General features: G+C 50.0%; 7 protein-coding genes across 7 annotated transcripts; 2 read left to right on the top strand and 5 right to left on the bottom strand.

Moving 5' to 3' along the window:
- Positions 1 to 819: 819 nt before the first annotated feature.
- On the bottom strand, positions 820 to 4,340 carry NCU08195 (arginyl-tRNA synthetase). Its single transcript, XM_954192.3, has 4 exons — positions 3,664 to 4,340; positions 2,368 to 3,575; positions 1,892 to 2,305; positions 820 to 1,812 (listed from the first exon to the last, which is right to left on the bottom strand). Exons 1-4 carry the CDS (start codon positions 4,237 to 4,239, stop codon positions 1,806 to 1,808), a joined length of 2,205 nt encoding a protein of 734 aa, XP_959285.3. The 5' UTR covers positions 4,240 to 4,340; the 3' UTR covers positions 820 to 1,805.
- Positions 4,341 to 4,662: 322 nt separating this feature from the next.
- On the bottom strand, positions 4,663 to 7,295 carry NCU08194 (hypothetical protein). Its single transcript, XM_954191.3, has 2 exons — positions 6,638 to 7,295; positions 4,663 to 6,576 (listed from the first exon to the last, which is right to left on the bottom strand). The coding sequence occupies exons 1-2, from the start codon at positions 6,814 to 6,816 to the stop codon at positions 4,767 to 4,769; spliced, it is 1,989 nt and encodes a 662-aa protein (XP_959284.3). The 5' UTR covers positions 6,817 to 7,295; the 3' UTR covers positions 4,663 to 4,766.
- Positions 7,296 to 8,798: 1,503 nt separating this feature from the next.
- NCU08193 (hypothetical protein) lies at positions 8,799 to 10,364 on the top strand. The gene is made up of 2 exons (XM_954190.2): positions 8,799 to 9,665; positions 9,822 to 10,364. Exons 1-2 carry the CDS (start codon positions 9,249 to 9,251, stop codon positions 10,092 to 10,094), a joined length of 690 nt encoding a protein of 229 aa, XP_959283.1. The 5' UTR covers positions 8,799 to 9,248; the 3' UTR covers positions 10,095 to 10,364.
- An 872-nt stretch (positions 10,365 to 11,236) lies between these two features.
- NCU08192 (hydrophobin) lies at positions 11,237 to 11,744 on the bottom strand (the record flags this gene model as incomplete). The annotated part of the gene is made up of 3 exons (XM_954189.2): positions 11,237 to 11,278; positions 11,389 to 11,474; positions 11,579 to 11,744. The coding sequence occupies 3 exons, from the start codon at positions 11,742 to 11,744 to the stop codon at positions 11,237 to 11,239; spliced, it is 294 nt and encodes a 97-aa protein (XP_959282.2).
- Positions 11,745 to 14,252: 2,508 nt separating this feature from the next.
- Positions 14,253 to 15,593, bottom strand: NCU08191 (hypothetical protein; the record flags this gene model as incomplete). The annotated part of the gene is made up of 3 exons (XM_954188.2): positions 14,676 to 15,593; positions 14,472 to 14,618; positions 14,253 to 14,284 (listed from the first exon to the last, which is right to left on the bottom strand). Exons 1-3 carry the CDS (start codon positions 15,271 to 15,273, stop codon positions 14,253 to 14,255), a joined length of 777 nt encoding a protein of 258 aa, XP_959281.1. The 5' UTR covers positions 15,274 to 15,593.
- Positions 15,594 to 16,374: 781 nt separating this feature from the next.
- Positions 16,375 to 18,209, top strand: NCU08190 (hypothetical protein). The gene is made up of 2 exons (XM_954187.2): positions 16,375 to 17,716; positions 17,778 to 18,209. Exons 1-2 carry the CDS (start codon positions 16,785 to 16,787, stop codon positions 17,995 to 17,997), a joined length of 1,152 nt encoding a protein of 383 aa, XP_959280.1. The 5' UTR covers positions 16,375 to 16,784; the 3' UTR covers positions 17,998 to 18,209.
- gh10-2 (glycosylhydrolase family 10-2) lies at positions 18,186 to 19,563 on the bottom strand (the record flags this gene model as incomplete). Its single annotated transcript, XM_954186.1, has 3 exons — positions 18,186 to 18,416; positions 18,481 to 19,119; positions 19,279 to 19,563. 3 exons carry the CDS (start codon positions 19,561 to 19,563, stop codon positions 18,186 to 18,188), a joined length of 1,155 nt encoding a protein of 384 aa, XP_959279.1.
- Between the last annotated feature and the right edge of the window lie 4,693 nt (positions 19,564 to 24,256).

Here is a 24,256-nt window from a genome sequence, read left to right as displayed (position 1 = left end):
AGATGGTGGTAGCCGCCGGAGATGCTCGACGATGTCCGGGACCTCCTGAAGCAGCGCGGCTCCGACGTATGTTGCTGTAAGCTCGAATTTGCTCGAGGTTGGAGACTTTGATATTTGGGACGATGATGTGATGGTATGTAGGTCAATTAGTGACTGCCTTAGGTCATGCGTTCGGAATGGTGGATCAGATGCATATCGTTGCGAAGCCAGCTCTCTCGAATATCCGCCGTTGTCAAGTCAATATTCATCGACTTCATGGATAATTTCAACACGTTGTCCGGTCACCAATTGGGGCGCGATTGATGACTTGTAGTGTATGGCAGCTGTCGTTTTCGCTGACGCCGCCGGGATGTCCGCCTGGAGTCGAAGATCTGGTTGAATAATCATGGAAGTGTCGGTCCCCTGTGACCAGGCTTGTCCATGTTACATCAAGTTGTCTGGATTTTCAGACCGGGAAGTAGGAGGCTTTGGAGAGGGTTACACAAAACCTAGTCTTCGCTCCGCCGGGAGCACAACGTTGAACTTCTCATTGGCCCTCCCTGTAGGTCACTAGTCTTGATAGGACTGTAGTGTTAGGCTGTTCTCTATGTCGAATTGAACGAGAACTGAAATGACAGGCACACGAGATGGTATCGTAGAACTCCAGATCAAAGGACTAATATCAAGTGCACTTTCCTGGCGCTGTCAAGCGAACAAATGTTGAGGCTAACGGCAAGAAGGGAAACGCACTGTAAGTGTGAGCTGCCAGGCCCTTCTGCTCTTTGCAAGTGTCAATACTACAATCTTTTTTCGCGTCAGCATCAACCAAAGCAAATGGACGGGCCCTAGTATCAAGGATGGACTTGATGACTTCGACACCGAATCGGTCACCACGGGAAGCGAAGTGAAAGATGGATACTGCCAGCGGCTGTCAATGTTGGTTCTCGCATTTGGAGCAGCAGTTGGACGGCATGGACTGGCATCCGCGGCCCTCGGGGGTGAGTGCGTGCCGTCCCGTAGAGGGCTGCCATTGCCGAAGCATGCATGCGGCCCCCGTAGTCCGCGATCTTCCTCCGTAATCCTGCCGGCCTTCGGTCCCTGAGCGGTGGCTGACACTGGCTTGATTGTATCCGTTGAGCATGGAACCGTGGTTGACATGATTAGGGTTGATCAGACGGGAGCCAACTCCCAATAGGAACTGAGAATTTGTTTCGGTCCAATGGATTCAGTATCTGATGGTGCTCACTCTACTCGGTCCCGTTGTCTGCCGTCGGCGTTTGGCGGACCTGCTCGTCCATGTCAGCATTATCAACATGATTCAGCATTTCACAACACCAGGAAACATCGACTAGCTTGCTTGAACTTTTTTTTTTCATTTCATCCAGACCGTTCTCCCAAGATTTTGGTCCCCCTCCCCCTAACGCCTTTTTTTTCCTTTCTTCTTTCTTGCTTTTGCTTTGACATTCAAATCGTCATCAAGCATGATGTTGGTCACGCTGCGAGGGTCCAACCGCAAGGCTGCTTCCGCTTGCTTCTGCATCTGCTTTTGCGTTACAAGCGCGGAGGCGATGCAAGGTGAGCTGATGTCAGTTAGGCTGCATTTTCCGCTCCACCGAACACTGTGTGCATACAGTTGTCAAGACACTGATTTTGTGCGTGCATTGCGATGATGGTTGGGGAACATAATTTCGTCGGTCGGGCAACTCGTCGTCCTTCTTTTCTTCGTTGATTTTGAACAAAACCGTTGCTTCTCAGATTGGGTATATAAGTTGGAAATATCAACGTTCGGCTACTCGCTGTGAAGATGAGTGATGATCGCATACATTTTACATACTAAATCGCCCAAGTCAGCCTATTAGTCTTCCAATCCATGCAACCATCACATCAGTCAGGGGCACCAGGAGAAACATACCGGTCGACAGGGCTCAATCCAATGAGGCGCATGCCGTTAGCCAGGACAGTCTGCACAGCAGTGTACAGGGCCAGACGGGCCTTCATCAACTCAGGCTCGCTACCGACGACCTGGAGCTGGTCGTAGCTGCTGCTGAGCGCGTGCGTCAACTTGAACAGGTAAGTAAGGACAGTGGTGGGCTCGAGAGTCTTGAGCGTGTTCTTGACCACATCAGGCCAGCCGGCCATGTGGCGGCACAGGTTGATGGCGCTGGTCTCGGTAAGGAGAGACAGGTCAGCAGTGGCGAGCTCCTCGTCGGACACGCCAGCCTTGCGCCTGATGGAATTGAGGCGAGCGTGGGCGTACTGCAGGTACGGGCCGGTGTCACCCTCGAACGAGGTCATAGTCTCCATGTTGAAGGTGTAGTTGTTGATTCTGCAAGGGATCTCGTTAGCTTGATTTCGGAACCCTACAAGATAACCGGGAACCCATCTTACCTCTTTCCAGACATGTCCTGGACCATGACGGACGAGATACCGAGAACATCGGCGGTGGCCAAGGGGTCCTCGATCTGGGAGTACTTGTTCTCGTTCTTCTTCATGACCTCGTGCATCTTGTCGGCGACGTCACGGAGAATGTCGTCAAGGAACTTGACGGTACCCTTGCGGGTGGACATGCCAAGGACGAGACCGAAGTTGATGTGCTGGCACTTGTCGGCAATGTCCTTGTAGCCGAGGAGCTCGATGATCTTGAACAGCTGCCTCAAGTGGAGGTCCTGAGCAGAAGCAACGACATAGATCATCTTGTCGAAGTTGTACTTTTCGTGGCGGCCGAGGAGCTCAGAGATATCACGGGTAAGGTAGAGGGCAGTGCCGTCCCTCTTCCTGACAAGAGGCTTCTCGAGACGCTTGCCCTCCTTGCCGGGAACGAGCTCGGAGAAGTCGATGAGCTGGGCACCCTTGTCCTCCTTGCAGATCTTCTTCTCCTCCATGAGGTTGCCGACCTTGTTCATGGCCTCCTCGGAGACCTGAGATTCACCCGAGTACTCGTCGAAGTGGATGTTGAGGCGGGCATACGTGTCCTTGTAGCGAACAATGGAGAGGTCACGGAAGCGCTTCCACATGGCGAGGGCATCGGCGTCGCGGTCCGTCATCTTCTTGAAGTAGCGACGAGCCTGCTCATCCAAGCTGTTGGCCTCGAGAGCAGAGACATCCTCGCCGGCCTCCTTGCGCTTGGTGAGCTCCTCCTTCTCGGCGGTCATCTCGGTGTTGATGCGGACGTAGAGCTGGAAGAGGTGGTTGATGGGGTCCTTCTGGAGGGCCTCCTCGTCGCCATACTTCTCGTAAGCAAGGGCCAAGAGACCGTACTGCTTGCCCCAGTCGCCAAGGTAGTTGATGCGGATGACATCCCAGCCAGCGCCGGCGTAGAGGTTGGAGAGGAAACCACCGATGATGGTGGAACGGAGATGGCCGGCGTGGAAAGGCTTGGCAATGTTGGGGGAGGAGAACTCGACAATGATGCGCTTCTGGCCCTTGCTGGGGTCCTTGGGGTCCTTGAGACCGTCGGCCTTGTTGAAACCGTACTCGGCGCCCTTGTGCTGGACCATGGGAATAACGGCGTTGACGAGGGGCGAAGCCTTGACGAAGAAGCTGAGGTGGATCTGGCTAACGGTGGGCTTGGTGAAGAGAGGATCGGTGTCGGGGAACTGGAGTAAAGGCAGAGAGTGTCAGCTACCGTCTGCAAAGCGCAACTATCGCACCGCATCGCATCGCATGTCTGGCTGAGGTAGGTACCTTGGCAGCCCACTCCTGGGCGAGCTCGTCTGGCTTCTTGCCCTTCACCCTGAGCGAGGGGACGGGCAGGGCAATGTCGCCCTTGTCGAGACCCGAAGTCCATCCGAGGTTGGGGTAGATGATGGCAGTGTCGACGCCGGTAACCTCGGACAGGACGTTGGCGAGGTGGGCGCGGTAGAGGTCCATGAGGTTCAAGTCCGGGTAGGTGTCGGGGAACTTGGCCTTGACGGCGTCGAGGTTGAGGCCATCGACCTGCTTGACCAACTGGTCAATGGGAGCGGCGACGGCGGTCATTGTGGTGCTGTATGTGCGGCGTGCTGCTGCGCGACCTGGACCTGGTGTTGTTGAAAGGCTGCTGGCGATGCCGGTGGTGGTGGTGTGGTAATGAGAGGAAGCGATTTTGGTGGAGGAGGGGCAATTCCTGAGGTACAACAAGTGGGGGCGGCCCGAGTAAACAAAGGTCGTCCTTCCAGGGCCGAGAAGAGGGGGATTGGGGGCTGCTGAGGACCGAAGAGACTTGAGAGAATGGGGAGCACGCAAAACACCGCGCGAAAAGAGTGCTTGACAAGCCGTCATGAGCAGTGGTTGATCCTTCTAAATAAACACAATTCTTGTTCTCATGTACTATCCCGATCCAATCGGGCGGCGTATGAGTCGTTCTACAAGGCTGTAACCTTGGACTTTTCAGTGACTCAAAATTTCTTTGCACGTATCGCCGAATCAACTTGACTCAGTGCAGGCCGTGCACGGTTCAGCCTAGCAGGATAGAAACGATACAGCCAATGAGGAGGCAGAAAGCTGCCTGCTTGGATCGAAAGAGGACCGTGCAGACCCGGGCAGCTAGGCGGATAGGGTCTGGCCTGGGCAGTTAGGTCTCTCCACGCGGGTAGGACGGGGAGCACCGGCAACGCTACCATCCCGCTGCGGGGGCAGGGAGGCAGCGAGGGCAGTGACGGCTTCAGGCCCCCGGGTTTCATTGAGATGCTCAGGTCAGTCATTGCCCGTCAAGTATCATCTTTTTTCCTTCTATCAATGGTATCATTTCTATCAAGTAGATAGGGCAGGTTTGCGTCGTACAATTCTGTATACAAACATCCAACAACTCAAAACGCATACTCCTCCACAAAAAGCCCAATCCCCTGTGCCCCCGTTCCCTTATGCACCGCCCTCTCATCCGCCAAACTGGCCACACAATTCCTCACCTTCGCAACCAGGCTTGGTCCTCCACAAACCACCACTTTCGTCTCTCCCCCCGTGGCCTCCACCGGCGCTCTAATGAAGGCCGCAATGTCCGGCCTCGTGGTTGAGTAATGCACGTGTGAATCAACGCTAGCTTTACTTAGTGGTCGCCGGGGTGTGAGGCTAAAGATTATATCTTCTACGTCTCGCCCGCCGCCGCCGCCGATGGTGTTTGCTCTCTTCTCCTGGTCTCCCGAGGGTTGGATTGAGTCTGGGTCGTCTTTCGCTCGGGTCTTGTCTAGGTCACTATCCCAGGATGATGACCTCGATAAAGACTTCCCCACTGTCCCTTCGCGCTCCCTTGTCGTCGGGAGGGTGGAGAGAGGCGGAAGAGATGGAGTGCCACTTTGGGTGATAGCGACATGCACAAGGAGCTCAATGCCGACTTCGTTGGCGCCATCAAGAAATTCGTGGAGGCGCTTGACGTAAAAGTCGAGTTCTTCTCCTTGTTTGGTGGTGAGGAGAAAGTCGATTCGCTTGACGCAGTTGGTGTTGGCTTTGGCTAGGAGGTCTTCCAGGATGGGTAAGGTGAATGAAGCGCCGGTGGAGGCGGAGATGAGAACGACTGTTTCGTAAATGTCCAAACGGGGCGGCATGCCATAAGGTCCGGAGACGAAGACGGTGTAGTTACCCTTTTTCTCTTCAGCGTGGTCCTTGATCGCGCGCTCATGGAGCCGTTTGGAGAAGCCGCCGTGCTTACGGACGACGAGCTGGATGCTGTTGCAGATGCATGTTTCCGGGAGCTGGTGGGCGCAAGCAATGGTGTATGGATGTGCTTCCATGGGTCCGATGGCGGGCGCCCAGAGGTAAAGATGTTGTCCAGCCTTCCACTTGAAGTGGACATCCTTGATGTTGATGACCGTAATCGAGTCACCAACCGCCCTGATCTGAGCAAAGTGGCCGACTCTCTGACCTCCCTTGCACTTCGACCTGTTAGGCCTGAACTTGACGTTCTGCCACACCAACAAAACCGTCCTGCACGCTCGGTCAAAGCAAAGCGCCCCAATCGAGAACCAAACATTCCACCTCGCGTAGGCCGGAATATGAACATACACCAGCCAGATAAACAACACAGCACTAGCCAAGTGCTGCAACACGAAGAACTCGTACCCCAACCTCCGCAGTGGCGCAAACCCCGAGATCAACGACCAACCCAACACCGTCCACGCCGCCATTCCATACTTGACCATGCCCATCATCTGCAACTGGAATTCCAAGATGCCGGCCCGCTGCCACTCCGTGAAGAAATGCCATCCATGCACCGCGCCCGTAACGAACATGGTCCTGCCGACCCACCGATGCAGCCAGTTCAGCCTCTCATGACCGGTCCCAATGATCAACCCAATAATGCTGCACTTGGACGCCAGCAGATACAGCAACGGCATCTGCATAACGGTGATCCAGGCGTTGCGGAACCCGATGCGCTCCCAGAAAAAGGCGTCGTTCTTGATGGCGTTGGCAGTCATCATGCTGACAATGATGGCCCAGTAAGCGAGGAGGGTGATTACCCGCCCGAGGGGAGGGGGCGTCATCCAGGAGAACCATGACGAGGGGACGTAAAGTTGAGGGTAGCTGGATTCGCGGATGAGGGCGGTTAGGGTGGCCCAGATTTCGAGGAACTTGTTTGCAGGTTTCGTTGGGTACTGAACCGAGTTGGCGAAGCGTTTTTGTAGCCTTTGCGGGGTTGAACATGGTGAGTGTCAGAAAGGGGTGAGGAGGAATGAGTAAAACAAACCTCGTTCGGCTCTTGTAGAGGTTGACGAGACGACACAGGGCCAGGAACCCCAGTACGGCAGCGATGATGTACCAGAAATCGTGGGCTAACCCCATGTTTGTTCCCTGAAAGGAATTCGGACCTCCCATCGACATACCTCCCATCGACGACATGTCGTGCCTGCGCTCCATCCTCTCCATTTTGCTGGTCTTGACTGCCACGAGGCACTCGTTCGGCTGTGGTTTGGTTCAATCTTTAGGTCTATTTCGTACTTGGCGATCCTTGTCTCGGGCGCAGTTTTACTTGGATTTGGTGACGTCCTGTGAAGTCTGGAAATGCGCGCGCGTGACGGGTTATGTCATGGTTCGTCTTGGCGGTATAAATGATGATGATGATGGAGTTCAGGACAAGTGGATCGCTCGAACGAAATGGCTACCAAACCAACACGAGGGGTGATAGGATACAGTAACGGACAGTTGAAGAGTTAAAAATAATGAGAAAACCGACAAGCAGTAATCGAATTTGCGAAAAATTGAAGCCAAAAAGGGGAATGTCAGACGACTGTTTTCGATATCTGTCAAGAATAATACTAGTAGGGTGGGGGCGGATCGCAGGTCCGTGATGAGCAAGTTTCTTCGGTAGGAAATAACCAAAGATCGTGGCGCGGCGTGGAGGGTGTGCCAAGAATTCAGTCTTGGAAAGCACTTCGACCCTGTTACGGCTGGTTGTTCAACTTGTTCTATTGATCACTGCACCTACTCGGGCTTGTGTCTTTGTTTGTTTTTCTTTTCTTTTTTTTTTTTTTTTTTTTTTTTTTTTTTTTTTTTTTTTTTTTGGGTGTCTTTTTTTTTTTTTCCCCTTCTTTGAAAACTAACCAAGAGAAGCGATAATGGTTTGTCTTGCAGTCGCGGAATGACTGAAGAGAAAAAATGATTTGGAGACCAGACGGTGAATTGCCCGTTGGTGCTTGGCCCAAACTGCTACATGTTCCCAATCAAAGGTACTACTGTAGCATTCATGGGGAGCCGCCTTTTGGCCGTGGTCGGGTCAGACGAGGCTAGACCCTCGCTCGTCAAGACGACGGTGAAAGAAAGGAGGAGCTCAACGAAGTTGACGATGAGAGTCCAGAATAATATTGCCCTTTCTATCGGTCAAACTAGGTAACCTCGCGTCCCCGTGGCCCGGATGTTTCTCGAAGCCGTAATGTCTCATCCATCAACCGAAGTCGATCCAGTACTGTGGTCGTCATCGTTTTTATTCAAGATCCGAAGCGGTACCAATCCGTAACAAACTCAAAGGCGCGGACCTGGCTTGATGTCGAAATCGCGAAATACGGTTGGATGGAAAAGAGGAAGGGATTAGTTGTCGATGAAGATGGGAAGATGGGAGGAAAGCGGGAGCAAGTTTTGACTGGCTCCAAACTTGTGGGCTCTGGGTTCCACGGGGGGGTGGACCCTGTCGGCAGCTCGGGCGCTAGTGGGGCCACAACTTGCTCAAACCCACTCGCGAATCTCACGCTTTTACCAATTAGGGCTTAGCTGCGTGCCGGTAATACAGCCCCAAAGGGCTAAGCGTGTCAGCATTTAGTGTTGCACAACAGCGTTCTAGTGCACTTCTCCAGCAATGCAATGAACCCCACTTGTTCAACGAACTTCAGGTCAGCTAGGAACCATGGAACGTCCAAACTTTTTGGACGACAGACAACAGACGGCGCAAACAAAGGCTGTGATATGAAACACAGACAAGTGTCTAGAGACGGGAATGAAGAACTGAGATGGATCAAGTTACATGGAGGGGATTCCGTTCTTGCCTCGTTGGCGGTGCAACTTCGAGTGCTGCCTTCCCCTTCGTTAGTGGCCGGGAAACATCGTGTCATCGGGTGTTTTGCGCAAGTTTGTGGAGCAAGACTTCCAACCTTCCAAACTCACTACCTAACCAACACACCACATGCGGTGAGTCTCAGATCGATGTACTCTCAGATCTCCAACTCGTCAGCCTCAGACTTTCGTCTCCGGTTGTTTTTGAACACGATTCTGGCGACACAGGTCATGTTTGCGTTGCGATGATGCAGTTTTTCAACTCTCAAAATCGTCTCTTGGTCTGGACCTGAGCCAAGGAAAGAAGGTCAAAATGTGGAGGTTCAACACCGAACCCAAAAAATACCTAGCGAGAGGTAGGGTTCCTGGAAGACGGGATTAGCGGTCGTACCTGACATCGCCGCGTGGTTTTATTCCCCATTCCGTTTGAAATCCACAATATACATCCAGGCACCAGCAGCCTAGAAGCAGGATCGCATCCCATTGTATTTGTCACTCCTTGCTTTTAGTCCCATCTTGTTCCCGGCATCCGTCCGTTTGTTGTGTTGGACCCTTCCAGCCTTCTCCAGCCTTGGCTTTGCATGTTCCACATCCTGTCGGTCCCGGTCCGGCCTTTGTCTGCAGTCTTTACACTTACATATCTACCGCTCCCACTCGCCTGCCTACCTTACCTACTACACTCCTCTTCCACTTTTTTGCTCTTCGTTCAAGTCGGTCCCATCACCATCACCAACAAACAACAACAGCCAAGGACGCCACTACCACCACCCAACTAGTACCGACCTCACAATAAAAAAAACAACAAACCGATCAAAATGCGCTCCCTCTCCCTCCTCCCCACCGTCCTCCTCTCCCTCACCCCCCTCGCCAACGCCCATTTCCTCTTCAACTACCCGCCCTCCCTCGAAGGCGCCTCGATCGACGAGGACAAAGAACCCGACGCCCCCTGCGGCGCCAAGACCCCCAACCTTTCCTCCGACACTACTACCACCGACTTCCACGTCGACGGCGACTTCATCTCGCTCTATGCCGGCCACCCGCAGTTCACCTGGCTGTACCGCGCCTCGGTGCAAGAAGTCAGCGAGGGCAACTGGACGCAGCTGTTCCCGATCGTGCAGCAGAGCGGTCTGGGCGATTTCTGCTCGACGCAGGTGAAGGCGCCCAAGGAGTGGGTGGGCAAGAAGGGCGTGGTGGGCGTTGCTGGTATTGGTGGAGATGGGACTTTGTTCCAGGTGAGCCTTTTTTTTTCTTCCATCGTTTTTTTTTTTTTTCTCCATCTTTTCTTTTTTGTTATCCTTCTATTCTTGTTTGCCTTGTTGGGAAGTAAACGAAACCAAAATGGAGAGGAAGAAAGTAAAAGACAAAAGGACGCTAACAAATGTAACCAGTGCGCCATCGTCAACTTCGTCGAGGGCACCAACGCCAACATGCCGAGCGCGTGCAAGAACAGCACGGGCGTCACGGCCGCTTACACCAGCGATGCTGACTTGACCAAGTTGGTCGGTGACCATGTGGAGACATCCCCGAGTGCCTCGGGTACCGGTGCTGCCCCGGCTCCTACGACTACCGACAAGACTAAGAATGCTGGTGTGGTTGTTCGTGGCGGAGGAGGCCTCGCGGCGCTGGGTGCCGCGGTCGTTGCTGGTGTGATGATGCTCTAAAACAAAACTCTGAGTGAGGGGAGATAATGAGGAAAGTCGCGACGGACCAAAAGAAAAAGGGTGGTCACTCAGGTTTCAAGATGGATATGGGGAACAGGCAGCGAAGGACGCTGTATACCTTCGGCATGATAATGTGATATTGTTAATGACCAGTTCTTTGTCTTCCATTGTATTGGTGATGATCGGACCAAACACCGGAGACTGATCGGCCAGGTATCAGTGCCCGTCGTACCGTACCTTCCACCGTCCGTCGCTGCTCCTCTTGTCTGCCGCTCAACCTTTCATTTCAACCTCCTACCTAGCAAGGTAAGTAATCCAAAGTACCCATCATCACCCCCAAGTCCCAGCTACCCCGTCCTTGGTATATAAATTTTCCTCATCAGTCGCCTTTCCCGTGGTGTGAGCTCGCTGGTGTATTGGTAACATTCCCGGCGTGGAAATCTTCCGCGTCTGCATACGTGCCGCAGGAAGACAACGGTTAGAGTCCGTTACGGGCCATACCATTTTTTTTCTCTTCTTTTTATGCTGTTCTTTTTTGTCCTTTTTGGGCATCTCGTGGAGTAAGGTATCGATAAGCACCCCAGCCTGGACTGGTCCGGACAAGGTAATACGCAGGTTTTTCCGTTTCTCAGATGCTTTTGGTGTTAACAACGTCACCTAGAGGTATGAAGGTGCGAATCTCGCAATCAAGAACTACTTGCGTACTTTGGGAAGACGTAACTTGGTCATTAGCTACCATTATGTTATTCGGTACTACCCTAGCAACCCGTCGAAGAATTGCTTCTTCCAGTCGTTCCTTATACTTATTATCTCCCTTTTCATTACCATGTCGGGAGCCCAATCCGATATTCAAGAAGATTATCACTAGTAATTTGCAAGTCACCTCGATGTGGCATTCAAACCCCTTTGATTCCTAACTATGTCCAGATACTCATTAAATCCACCGTTTCAAACCCCATTGAAATCCAAAAGTATCCAATACATCCTCGTGTCGAACATAGCAGCAAGACAACCAACCAACACCAGCTAACAGTACACCAAATTACCCCCCCAAATATTACATGTATACAAGACATGATACACTTCATATTTATTGTACAGCAAGATGATCACTCAATGACCACCAAACAAACAAACCCCCTTTAGAGACCAGCGGGGGTCTGGCAAAGGATATCTTGGCCGAGCTATTATCATTTGTTCGCTACAAGTCAGCATTATGTTACTTGCACACCTTTTAACAGCTCTGTCTCGAATCTCGAGCATGACATCAGTCAGGGTAGCTAAGGTAACTCACAATAGGCAAGACGCAGCAGCGAGCGCGCTGGCCGATGGCAGCGCAGGTAGACTCGAAGTGGGTGGCGTTGGCGAGGGTGGCCGGGGCTGTATGAAATGAGAAGAAGGACTTGGTTTAGTATTTGGCTTGTTTAATGGTTCAATGGCAGATGGGGATGCTGGGTATGTGCTAAAAAAAAAAAAAAACTCACGGTTGGCGCAGTCAAGGTCAGCGACGCCGAGGACGTCGGTAGCGCAGCATTGGGCGGTACCGTAAAGGCCGGAGCAGGGAGTGTAAGGGACTTGACGCTCCATAGCCGCGGGAGCGGCGAGGGTGATGGTGAGGAGGGAGAGGACGGTGGCAATGGTGAACTGCATTTTGATGGTTGGGGTTGGGTTTGGTTTTGGGAGTTGTGTTTTGGGTGTGGTAGGTGAAGTATTTGGTTGTTTGGTGGTTGAGTTCGTTGCCTGTTGGAAGTTGATTGCTGAGCTGATGATGATGAGAAGGAAGATGTGGAGAGAACGGAGCAGAGGTCGTCGTCCTTTTTATACATGAATCTTGAGGCTCATGCCGGGGACGAAGTGCTCTCCCTCATACTTTGCTGGAGTGAACTCAAATGAACTAGTAAACAGAGGGACTTCACCGTCCCTTTCTCTGGGCCCTGATCGGCACTGTTCTGAAGACTCAAGAAGCGCACCTGCTTGCCTGGGACGGACTGAGTCGTCGAATAGAATACCGGTTACAACGAAGGGAAGAGGGTGTTGACGTCGTCAACCTCCACTTCGGACTTAGGTTACCTCCCGTTCCTGAATCCAGCCGCACCACCACTACCATGACGACGACTCCATTGATGGCGTCCTTCTCCCATAGCCGGTTGCCAGCGTGGTAGTCTATCCCAGGCTACCACGTGCCGGTGTCTCATGTTGTCCTGTGTTCCAGCTCAGCTGGGCGACAAAGCTAGAGTCCGGCGACGAGAGTTGCGATCAGACCCTGAGATGACAACATGGAGTCAATGCCGTCTATACCCTGCTTGTTTGACTTTTTGTCTTGCAATGCTCCGTTGATATGGGCGACACATCATATGGAGGCTATATTGCTACGTCATCAGCAATAAGCGTCCAGCAATAGTGGTGAGCCGCTCAGACTCGGGAACCACAAACTGTTTTGCTCCTGTTCCAAGGCAATCTTGAAGGCCGCCGACGATCTCCAAACTCTGGAGGTTTGTTGAGGTTGAGCCCTTGACATGAAGTCCCAATTGGGTATGTTGCCCCTTGCATGGAGGAGAAATAAATTGAAACCGACGTCCTGTGTCTGCAAGTTTTCTTGCTTTTTCCTCGGGGCCCGGGAGCTGGCTAACGGTCATTGGTTCCCGGCAGCTGGGGGAGCACGAATGGAGGCTCAAGGGTTTTGCAGGCATGGCAAACGGTGTTGCATTGGGGCGTCGTTCCAGCTCTCCAGGGCAGGATTTCTTACCAATCCGACCCTACACGACCGGTTTTCTGGAAAGGATATGACATCGATTCTATAGCATGAGGGTGTTATAGGAGAGTCGCGCAACGGTCCTATTAGACGTCATACACCTGGCTGTATTGATGGATGTTGATGGCCCCTGAGGGATTTCAGGTGCCGTTTTTCTTTTTGATTGGACAGTTAATTGATTGTATTTTCCAGCTTTTCATCTATTCAGAATTGATTTCCTAGATTGCTGTGTGTTATCGGCAAGGGATATTGACCGTGCGCTGACTGGGCACTACGCCGGTGTGCACGCCAAGGATCGCGGTGAACGAGACCGCCGTGAAAATTCCCCGTAGGTACCTAGGTATGGACAGTGCGGGCAGTAGTTGAATTGCATAACGGGCCGGAAATAATGAATGAGTGCATCGCGAGGCAAGCCATCCGGTTGATATCTGGCGCATGCAGTGGCATCCGAGCAGTCCATGAACTTGGGTTTATCCGGCACATGTTGTTGGAATTTGTCCGACTTGGAATTGGTTCGACGGTAATTTCATGTTGACATTGGATACGCTGAACAGTGAAGGAAGGCGCATCGTTGGCAAGCGTCCGCCACGCAGTGTCCTGATTGAATCCGTCGATAGGCCTGGTCATCGAGCCATCACCAAGTTCTTTGTGGTGTTGCAATGAGAGGAAATCGAAAGGCCAAGATAGCGACATCAACAGTGCCAAGCTAATGCAGGAACATGAGACATGAGTGGACCCGAGCGGAATAAGTGATACTGCCCTATCAGTTATGGGACAGACCTCGCCGAGCAGTTGTTAGCAGAACAGCAGCCATCTGCCCTTGCTGCACCCGCCTTTCGAGACACGACGATGGACTGTGATGCCAGATGTTTATCCTCGCTGTGTTCCAGAACGAATGATCAGGCACCATAAAAGGAATTTCATAAACGAATTTCGTAACTAAATTTACTAATGGTCCGCCATCTTGACTCTGATGGGCTCTTTCTTCCGGCTTCTTAATCTCCTTGCTGACTATGTCTTTTTTTTTCTGTTGATGTCCGAGATAGCTTCAACTGAGGGCCCCCTGAGCAGACTTACTACCACCCATATATATGGTCAGTTATGACTATTATCGCCGCCATTTCCTCCCATCCTAGTCCACCGTCTGTCCCTATTAGTCCTTTCCGGCCTCCCCTGGCTTTCAAATCATTCATCCAGCCGCCTAATCCACTCTTCCCAGCACATCCCTAACACCTGTTCAGGTCCGACCAGTCTTGAGCGTATGTTCGGGTCAAATCTCTCTTCGAATGTTGAATTCTTGCTGTCCCTGCCTTCCTTTTCTTTTCTATCTGTCAACCCATCATCTTATCAGATCGCTCCTTCATGCTCCATCTTTCACCAATGTCAACTGATCAGATCCCTTCAATCTAGCGAGTGCATCCCCGATCTGTATGCCTTGCTGGAAAAAATTGAAAAAAATCACCGCAGAAAACCAATGCATGCATCCCTGAATACCATATTCCCCAAATCAAATCTTCCCTTTGAGTTTGCGATAGGCCCCCTGAGCAGACTCATCATCACACACATATATGTACATGATCAGCGTCTTCCCCTGCTATTTCTGTTCCCCCTATATCCCCTCTCACCTTTGCAAATCAAATCCTTTTCCTCAGCGCCATTAGCAAGGAGACGATCATTGGTGTCTCGAATAATGTCGTCCCAGGTCATTCCAACAAGCGTCCAAGGTCCCCGCAGCCTTGAACGAATGTCTGGATCAAACCTTTCTTCAAATTCTGTTGGAATTTGGGTAGGATCATTTGGATCATATCTGGGAAGGCTGGCCAACTCACGCTCTGTGCGGCGAACAGGATGGACCAAGGAGTTCACCATGAACTCATAAGAGTTAAAATCAAGTGGTACATCCGTTGCTATCTGATCAGGTGCTGGGCTTTGGCCCGCAACAGGAGTCTCTCTGGCCGTGTGGAAGGTGTCAGATCTGCTTGCCGGGGACGCTGAGGGGTTTCTGAAAGGATCGTATCTTGGCAGCCTTTCAAGATCACGTTCTGTGTGCCGAGCAGGATGAACCAGGGAGTTCTCGTGGAAGGCATGACTGTCAACGTCAATCCGCCTCTCAGTAGCCAGATCAGGGGCGGGACTTTCGCTTTGAGCAGGCGTCTGCCTCGCCGAGTAGAAGTGATCGGATCCACTAGCGGGAGATGATTCTTGCTGCGGGATAGGCACAGGTGTCGATGGTGTCCGCCTTTGCTGATTGGGATTTGACTGAGTAAGAGGAAGAGACTCAACCTCGGGCGGGGAGTCCATCAGCTGGGCCAAGTCAGGCAGACGGTTCGCGGCGCGATCGGAGGCACCAGCATCGGTACGGACGGCGGGGCCTCGGGGGTTGCGAGGGGTGCGATCGGGGGCCTGGCTGGAGGAAGGGGACGCCATCTTGAACGTTGATCGCAAGCAGAATGGAGAGTTCAAGGATGGGCGTTGAGGGGGAGTTTATATAGACGGAGGAGGAGGCCCTTACACCTTGCAAGCGACGGTGGAGACGGGGAAGTAGAGTAACGGGAAGGGCATCAAAACGGCGGTGGGTGTAAACGGGGAAGATGGGATAAGGAAGCGGGGAGAAGGCGGGAAGAAGGCGCGGCGAAGGGGAGTGGTGTCTTGCTTGTTGTTCTGATGTTGGGATGAATGTAGTGGAAAGAGACGAAACATATTCGCTGCGGCGGGAGGTGAGAACCGCTATACTAGCTGGAAGCAAAGTAGGAGCGGCGCGGCTTACCCGCGGCCGAGACGGACGGAGTTGGAGGTTTTCATCCGGCGGCGCTCAACGCCGTGCGGTTTTCCCCTCCGGAGAACCTGGAGAAGGACCCTATGCCAATCAGGCGCTATAGATAGATGGCGAGGGGATAAGACTATTTTCTCGAAATGGCTGGCGAAGTAGACATCTGGTCAGGGTTCTTAGATATCACAGGCGAAATCTTGCTTGAGAAAGAATAACAAAGAGAGACGAACTGAGGTAGTGTTAACTCTAGCACCCAAGCGCCTAATAACAACCTCCCTCCTTGTCCGGTGCTAACACAAACGATGGAAGCAACAACCCATCAGGCCATGGTCACTCCAACAGGACATCACGGTGTTCCCCTCTTTCGATCTGATAATCGTCTTCATCTACTGTCAAACCATTCTCATGACTGTGTCAGGCTTCTTTTGCAACTTGAGAGCGTAATACAACGTATAATTGCGAGTCGAACTGTAGCCCTCCAGAGTCAAGATGTTACTCTGCTGTTAGGTAATCCACCGCTGCAAGCGCCAAGCGGGCGGCAGTAGTATGAAGCCGGCCTGGCATAAGTTCGAGGAGTTCCACTTATGGCGGGGCTACCCCATGTCCCCGCATTTATCCCTCTCATCCATCGTATTTACAGCTGTTGATTGGTTCAAGGATGCCTGCCGGTCTCCAGCACCCCGCAAAATGATGTACATACACTATTTGTACGTACCTTGGGCAGACACAGGTCGGCCGGGCAAAGGGACAAGCTTCCAGTCAAGTTCAACATCATGACGACAATTTGAGCTGAACCACCACTTTGCCCGATCAACTCATACTACGACTACCCCGACCTTGATGGAACCGCCAAGCCGCGTACCTCTCCTAGTCGTTCAGACAATCCACAGTCACTTCATCGGATCAACATCATCATCCAGGAACGCTCCCGTCCATGGATCGGAATGCCTCCATTTGCCACCGCCTTGGTTCCTGACTGAACAAGGCCATCCATTGATCAATTGCTCTCGCATAGCATAATTCCCACGCTGTTATTCCCCAGCATCACCATAGTACTCATCCGGATCAACACATCCCTCTCCATATCCTACACTAATATCATAATTCTATTCTCGATTCCCGTCCACTCCCGGCAACCGCTATCCGTGCTCCGTCCCGTGTCTCCAAAATGACCGAGTTCCGCTACATGACCCTCTCGGACCCCTCCTCCCTCCTCAAAATCTCCAACGACACGTCGCAATACCTCCAATCCGCTCTCGAAGACATTGTCGCCAGCTACCCCCCTCGCTCGCGCTACTCGCACGAGCACCTCCAAGGCCTATGGAGCGGTCCGACGGGCATCGCGCTGCTGATGCTGCAGATCTCCGCCCGCCAACCGAGCTTGCTGGTTAGCGGCCAGACTCCCTACCACTGGGCAAAGGCCTACATCTCGGGGTCGCGCGGGCACAACCTTCGTCTCGGGTCGCGCGGATGCGGTATCCATGATGAGAAGCTCGCCTTTGAGGCTGTGCGTGCTTCCATCTTCCCAGAGGATCCTTCGCACGTCAGGACTTTCGTGTCGTGTGTGAGCCAGATTGTGGAGGTGGAGGAGTACCCCGATGAGATCCTATACGGCCGAGCAGGCACACTATATCTGCTGCGTCTGGTGCGACATTGGGTTCCTGGCAGTAACAAGCTTGTTGACCCGGCCATTGCGGAGATCACGAATACCATACTCAACAGAGGGCCTAACTGGACGTGGCATGATAAGCGATACCTCGGTGCTGTTCATGGGGATATTGGTATTCTTACCCAGGTCGTCCTGACGTCCCCTGAGACTGCTCCCCAATTGGAATCGGTTCTGGACAGGTTGTTGAGGTTACAACATCCTTCTGGTAACTGGCCTAGTTCGGAACAGCATGCGCATACCGGCAAGTGCTTGGTGCAATTTTGCCATGGCGCGCCGGGTTTCGTTGTGTCGCTGCTTTCGCTGCGTGAACACTTCCCCGCGCTTCAGGAGAAGATTGATGCGGCTATTCAGTTGGGTCGCAAGTGTATATGGGCGGAGGGTTTGTTGAAGAAGGAGCCTAGCTTATGTCATGGGATCTTTGGGAATGCCTTGTAAGCTTTCTCTTGCCTTGTCTTTACATAACCGGACCTCTGCTAACAAGTGTCTCGTCAGGGCACTACCACAAGGGCCCCAGCGCGAACACTTCCTTGCCGTCGCCACACCCGAGAACGTCGCCAACATGAAGAAGGCCGATCACACAGGCACCATCTTCGATCGAGCCGATTACGGACGAGCGTACTCTACCACAACGAGCTACACACCTAGCGCAGCATGGGCATGGCTAGTATGCAACGATGAGCATCCCAAGATGTTGGCATACAATGATATCTAGATGTTGACCTCCTCAAAAGACCACCAAATCGCACTTCGCAGGAAGGAGAGGAGATATTGAAAATTCGGACAAGATCATGATACGTAACGACGAAACGAAACCCAGCTTTTATGAAAGCACTTTGGTATTAGATTACTACAAATGACGAAGAATTACTCTCTCAAACAGCCTCCCACTCCACAGCCTACTTAGGCAACCCAACGCTTAACACCACGAGGACCCTTTCCATTATACCCTTGGGTCTTGTTGGTCAGAGCCTCCACAACACCCTCGTAAGCAGGGTGTCTGCTAAAGTCATCGAACCAGAGAAGGGCAGCACCTTCACCGGGAAAGACGGCAGGGACCCAGCTGAAAGGGTCGTAGAAATCCCAAATGGTAACACCGATGCATCCGTCGACTTGGACGCAAGCTCCGACGGCCTAGTTTTTTCAATGAAACTATTAGCAAGTGCTGAGTATAAACTCCAGAAACCAGTTGACTTACATTCTTATACGCCTCCTTCTGCTGCGCCAAATTCGTCGCATTCGCCGGCATCTCCAACCTCACATCCAACTCCGTCAACGCCACCTCCACGCCCAACTCCGCGAACCCCTTAATGGCAGCGACATGCTCATCCAGCGTCGGCCTGCTCTCCGCCGTCAAATGCGCCTGGAGTCCCACGCCATCAATCTTGATTTTCTTGTTCTGCAACTGCCTCACCAGCTTCCTGACCGCCTCCGTCTTGGCGCTCGGGCTCTCCAAGTTATAATCATTATAATACAACTTTGCTTGGGGATCCAGTTTGCTCGCCGTCTCAAAAGCCAACTGGATAAACTCATCCCCACCTAAAACGGTGGAAAACACCGATTCGCGATAGGTCCCGTCCTCGTTGAAGGCTTCGTTGACCACGTCCCAGGCGTAGCACTGGCCCTTGTAGTGGGTCATGACGTTGGTGATGTGCGAGACAATAACAGAGCGGAGCTCGTCTTTGGTCCAGGTACCGGCCTCTACCCAGGGAGCGAGCTGCGAGTGCCAGACTAGGGCGTGGCATCGCAAGAGCTTGTGGTGCTGGTGCGCGAGGGAGACGACGATATCGCCTTCGGTGAAGTTGAAGGTGCCTTGGGTGGGTTCGGTGAAGAGCCACTTTTGTTTTTTTTGGTTGTTAGTGTACTACTCTACTAAAAAGGAGTGAGAGAAGGGATAGGGAAAGGGAAAGGGGAGGGGGAAGTCGGAAGAAAAGGGATATGGGGAAAAGGGAAAAGGAAAAGTGGAAAAGGGGAAGGAAAAAAATAATATACAAACCTTTTGCCCATTAGTAGGCGTCGTCTGCCCGAACTCTCCAGACTTCCACATGATCTCGTCGTACTTGGGGTAAGCAGACTCCAAACCTGCACGCTCGCGCTGGCCGGGCGAGTCGGTGGCCGCGCCGAAGTACTTGAGGCCGGCCTTTTTGGCGTACCAGTCTAGACCCTTGTGGGAGCAAGACTTTCCGGAACCTTTGTCGTGGCCGTTGCCGTTGCCGTTGCCGGCAGAAGCCAGAGGCACGGAGGCCAAGGCGAGGAAGGAGAGGAGGGACTTGGTCTGCATGGTCGTGCCTGGTTGTGGTTGAGTTGACTTGACCGGTGCGGAGGGAGGTGAAGAGGGAGGGAGGGAACTCGACGGGAGAGACGAGGTGAGTTGAGAGAAAAGAAGAAGCCAACGGGGAGGAAACAAGACGTTATAAAGATTCACGATATGGAGGTAGACATCCTGGTAGAAGTGGAGGTGGAGTCAACAGTCGAGACCGATCACTCGCGAAGTCATGAACCATGGCGAGCGAACCCCACAGACTCCATTATCTCCCCATGGGGTAAAATGGGGTAGGTAGTGTAGTATGGAGTCGTTAGCTTCATGTTACCTACCGTGCGTGAACATGGAATGGATGGCATGGTTCTTCTGGTTGGAGTGCTGCATGGGGTTGTAACCCGTCACCCCAGATCTACCGACTCTTTTCTTGCGAAATCGCTAGTGACAAGCATGTTCTTGGAAGAACCTTTTGCGGCTTCTGTTATGAGTGGATTGGTGGGAATCAATGGAATCTCCGAGACAGGTGTACCGTCGAGGGTGGTTCGGGAGGGTTAACCGGGTTTGTGGAGCGAGAAGCCGTGGTGACGAGGAGGAGTCCAAGGTACCTCTACACACTACTACCGTCGGTATATTTTTGCGGTCCGTGATGCTGTGGCTGAGCCAAGGTCCTGGTTTGTGGTGTTCTTGCGTGGAAGGAACAAAACGCAAGCTGAATACGTGAGTGTAGATGCAAGCAATCTATTCAGCCGGACGAACCGCGACTTGATCGCAAGAATAGGAGCTGGGATGATGTTTCCATCTCGCCTCTTTCCTCTGTTCGCTTCCCTTTTGTTCCACTTCTTCTCCTCACCTGCCCGCTCACAAGTTTCGCCGTGGTCTTGAAGTTCACAAGCGGGACAAGCCACAAGCGACCAGAATTGACCACTCGGCAGCGAGTTTGTTTCTAGCGTTCACGATAGAGGGCTTCGACAGCTAAGACGGTTAAATTCCTCCCCCAAATTTGCCGGAATAATAGCCTGCGGTTGTGCATGTAACCCTCTTGGCGTGACGATTGACCAATTGGTTGATGTTGCGGGGGAATGGTAAGTGGCAGGGAGTAACACATAATAGCCGGACTTGGAATATAATCTGGGCGTGCTGTTCAGCAGCAAAGACCTAGGCTGATGGGGGAGACTAATTGGGGATGAAGAGGACAAGAAGAAGGTTGATGATGCACCCTTGCCGCTTCTCCAACACCAGGATACCCAAAACAGACCTCTGGGCTTGGGTGAACGCCGCAATTTCAAGGTCCGGTTGCTCCCCAGTAGCTGCTTTACCAACCAATACCTTCAGCGACGTATCATACGTGAACGGTCCAGTAGTCCGCTGCCTTTTCGTCGAAATCCACATCCAGATTTCGAAGGTTTTGCTCGACAGAAGCCGTTTCGAGTTTGTTTGGAGCCAGACGTGACAGGCAAAAGTCGAAAGGCAATGAAAAGAACGACGCTAGATACCTACCCGGATGAGTGATACTGGATAATGATGATCGGTCGAGGAATGATACGGCACTGGTGACGGGATGGGTCGAGGAAAAATACAACGATTAATGCTCTGTTGGTTAAACAATGTGAAGTGAGGTTTGATGGGTCAACTGGCCAAGTGATGGTCCTGGAAAACTGCAATTATCTCTTACTTCCCTATGTCCCCGTTCCTGTGCTTCTCATTTTTTCTTCTTCTCATCCTCCTCCTTCACCTCTCACTTACCACTCCCAAATTGAATGTGAAATTTTTTGTTTGGAGAAATACATCGTATCCGATGACGAGGTGAATTACTCCTTCTGTTTTTCTCCATCTTTTGACTGCTTTTAGGGGCGTGACTAGGTCATCAGCTACGTGTTTACGCTGACTCTTTCTACTGTTTGATGTTTTCTCCACGTTGTTCCTCTCCGTACCCCTTTTCCATGACCCTTATTAAGGGAAAGCCTACCCGCACCCCAACCATTCCTACCCGCACCCTCCCCCACCCAGAAAAATGGGGCGGTTCAGCTGATGATACCTGACATTGTAAATCCCGTTTTTACCCGCAAAATTTCGTCTTTTCAATGCACGCAATATCGCTGTACTTTGGTCATTTCTTCTCCTTCTTTTTTATACGGTTAGTTGCACTAGTACTTTGTACTACACTAGTACTCTATATGCTATTATACTAGCACTTTATACGTATCTATAAGAGTCTCTCAATGTATGTAATCTTACTTAAATTAATTGATTTTAATTGCTTTTAAATGCTAATAATTAATTTAGATGCCTTTATACGACTAGGAACTACGTTGTTGTCGTTGCGCTTCCTCCTCCTCGCTGGCGCCCTCCTCGTTGGCGCCTTCGATCCTACTTAATGAATAGGAGTGGATTGTGCTAGTCGACGATCCCTTCTTTAAGTTACTATCCGATTCCGATTTCTTTAATATCCTTGTGTAGTTTATTGAGCTATGTTGCTGCTATCGATTTGGTGTTGTAGTTCAACGGTCTTATAAGTACGAGAAAGGACCTAATAAAGGCGAGTATAGGAGGGTTGTATATTAGTGTGACTATGCCTAGTATAGAAGTTACCCCTAACGATTATATAAGATATGATATACTATATTACGTAAAATTGTACTAGATTGCCTATTTCGAATTATATTATAAGTATTTGAAAGGGATGGTTGTAAATGGATTGTACGGCCGTTGAATTTTACTTATTAAGGTTATGGTCCGTTAGAGTATTTATATAGCTACTTTATTCTTTGTCTTCGGGCTGTTACTATAGATTAAATGGTATATATTTATAGTTTTTTTTAATAATACGATTTTACTATTCGGTCTATTTATACTACTATTAAGCGACGGTATTCCTATCTATATTTAACCTTTAAAGATTTAGATAACTAATAGTAATCCCTTTAGTAAGTAGACCGAGATAGTTATATTAATATATAAGGCTTTGTTAAGAAGTTAGACTTTGATAGGGTAGTAGTATTTAAGATTAAAGATTTTAATTATTATAGGGATAAGGGAGATAGGGAGGGTACTATATTATAGTATGCCTTTTAAATTATTAATTCCTAACGGTCTATTTAGGAGCGGTTTTTATATACCTTCCTTATTAACGTTATATATAAAATTAATTGGTATTATGTACCCTTTATATAAAGGGTAATTATTACTTTAGAGAGATTATTTATATTAGTATTTTAAGTAGTTATTAATAATGAGAGGGAGGAGGGATTTATATAGCTAATTGAAGTATTTAATAAAGTTATTAAAGAGTTTAAAATCCTTTTACCCGCTATATTTAATACTAACGGCGATATTTAATTTATTTTTATTATTAATTAATTGTTATTTAATGTTTAACGTTAATGTTGTGTTTGGTATATTAATTATAATATTATTAAGTACCTTAAAGATAATTGGATTATTATAGTTAAAGATAGTAAGGTTTAGGATAGTAGCGAAGGAGAGTTTAATAATAAGAATTTTAGTAATTCTAACGAATTTAATTAAAGCGAGGTATATAGTTAAGAAGATGAAAATAATATTGAGTAGTTGCGTTGTATATATAGTAAGGTTAAAATAGTTATTAGGATATAGGTTGGGCTGGGTTCGATCCTTATGAGGGTTGCTAATTATCAGGAGGCTAAGAGCTCGTGCACAGAAGCACCTCAGCGGCTGCTACTCCCCTTCGTCAACCAACGCGTAGGATTATTAATAATAACGCCCATATCGGGTCGGGCTCGCGGGAAGAATAATCCGGCACCGCGCCGAGGCGCCAGACTAGTACGAGGCTCTATAATGCTCGTTAGCGGATAAATAGAGTTTGTATAGGTATAAAAGAGGCTTAACGAAGCGTAGTTTATTATAGTTAATAGCTATTAATATATTTTTAAATTAACCCCTAATTTACTATCCCCTACGTATAGCTATAACCGTAGTTACCTTAGCCTACCTTTCGCCTATATTCCTAATAAATTAATAGCTCTTCCTCCGGGAATTGAGCCGGTACTATTAAAATATATATATATAGCGGCCGGTCTATCTTTCGCACTACCGAGGCTATTCCTTGTTCCTTTTATATTACTACCCTTATAGTTATTATAATTAAGACGATTTAGCCCCCTCCGCCTTTATTATAATAATATTAGCCTACTGTAGAATTTATTAAAGAAGATAATAATGAAAATTACCTTCCTACGCTGCCCCGGGCTCTTTAATTATACTTTTAAATTTTAGAAGCCGATAAACTCGTATATAAGTAGTAATTATTCGAATTTCGGTTTACTATAATTAAACTCCTCTTTAATTATTTCCCTTCGTATATATCCTAGTAGGAATAGCTCGCTTTCGTAGGCCTTACTAAATAAAATTCAGTAAAAAACTACCCCCCTATCCCCGCCGGATTCTATTATTAGGATTACTTCTTTTATAATTAGATTCGTATTTCTACTATACCTTCCTTTACTACCCCTTTATTAACGGCCGTTACTATAACTACTCTTTTACTAGCTATAGTTACGCTAATTCGTATTAAATACTATCCTAAATATAATATTACTAAATTTACTAGTAAAAGCTTTTTATAATTATAGAATTACTTTTACAATATTAATACATATTTTTAAAAATACCCCTATATTTCCTTCTCGTTTACCGTTAATTATATTAAAGGTAATTCCAAAAACGTATAAATTAAATA

The sequence above is a fragment of the Neurospora crassa genome, linkage group III, assembly GCF_000182925.2.
Source record: "Neurospora crassa OR74A linkage group III, whole genome shotgun sequence".
In the NCBI taxonomy this organism is placed as follows: Eukaryota; Fungi; Ascomycota; class Sordariomycetes; order Sordariales; family Sordariaceae; genus Neurospora; species Neurospora crassa.
Note: the sequence above shows the minus strand (reverse complement) of the source record. Positions and strands in the feature narration are given on the sequence as shown.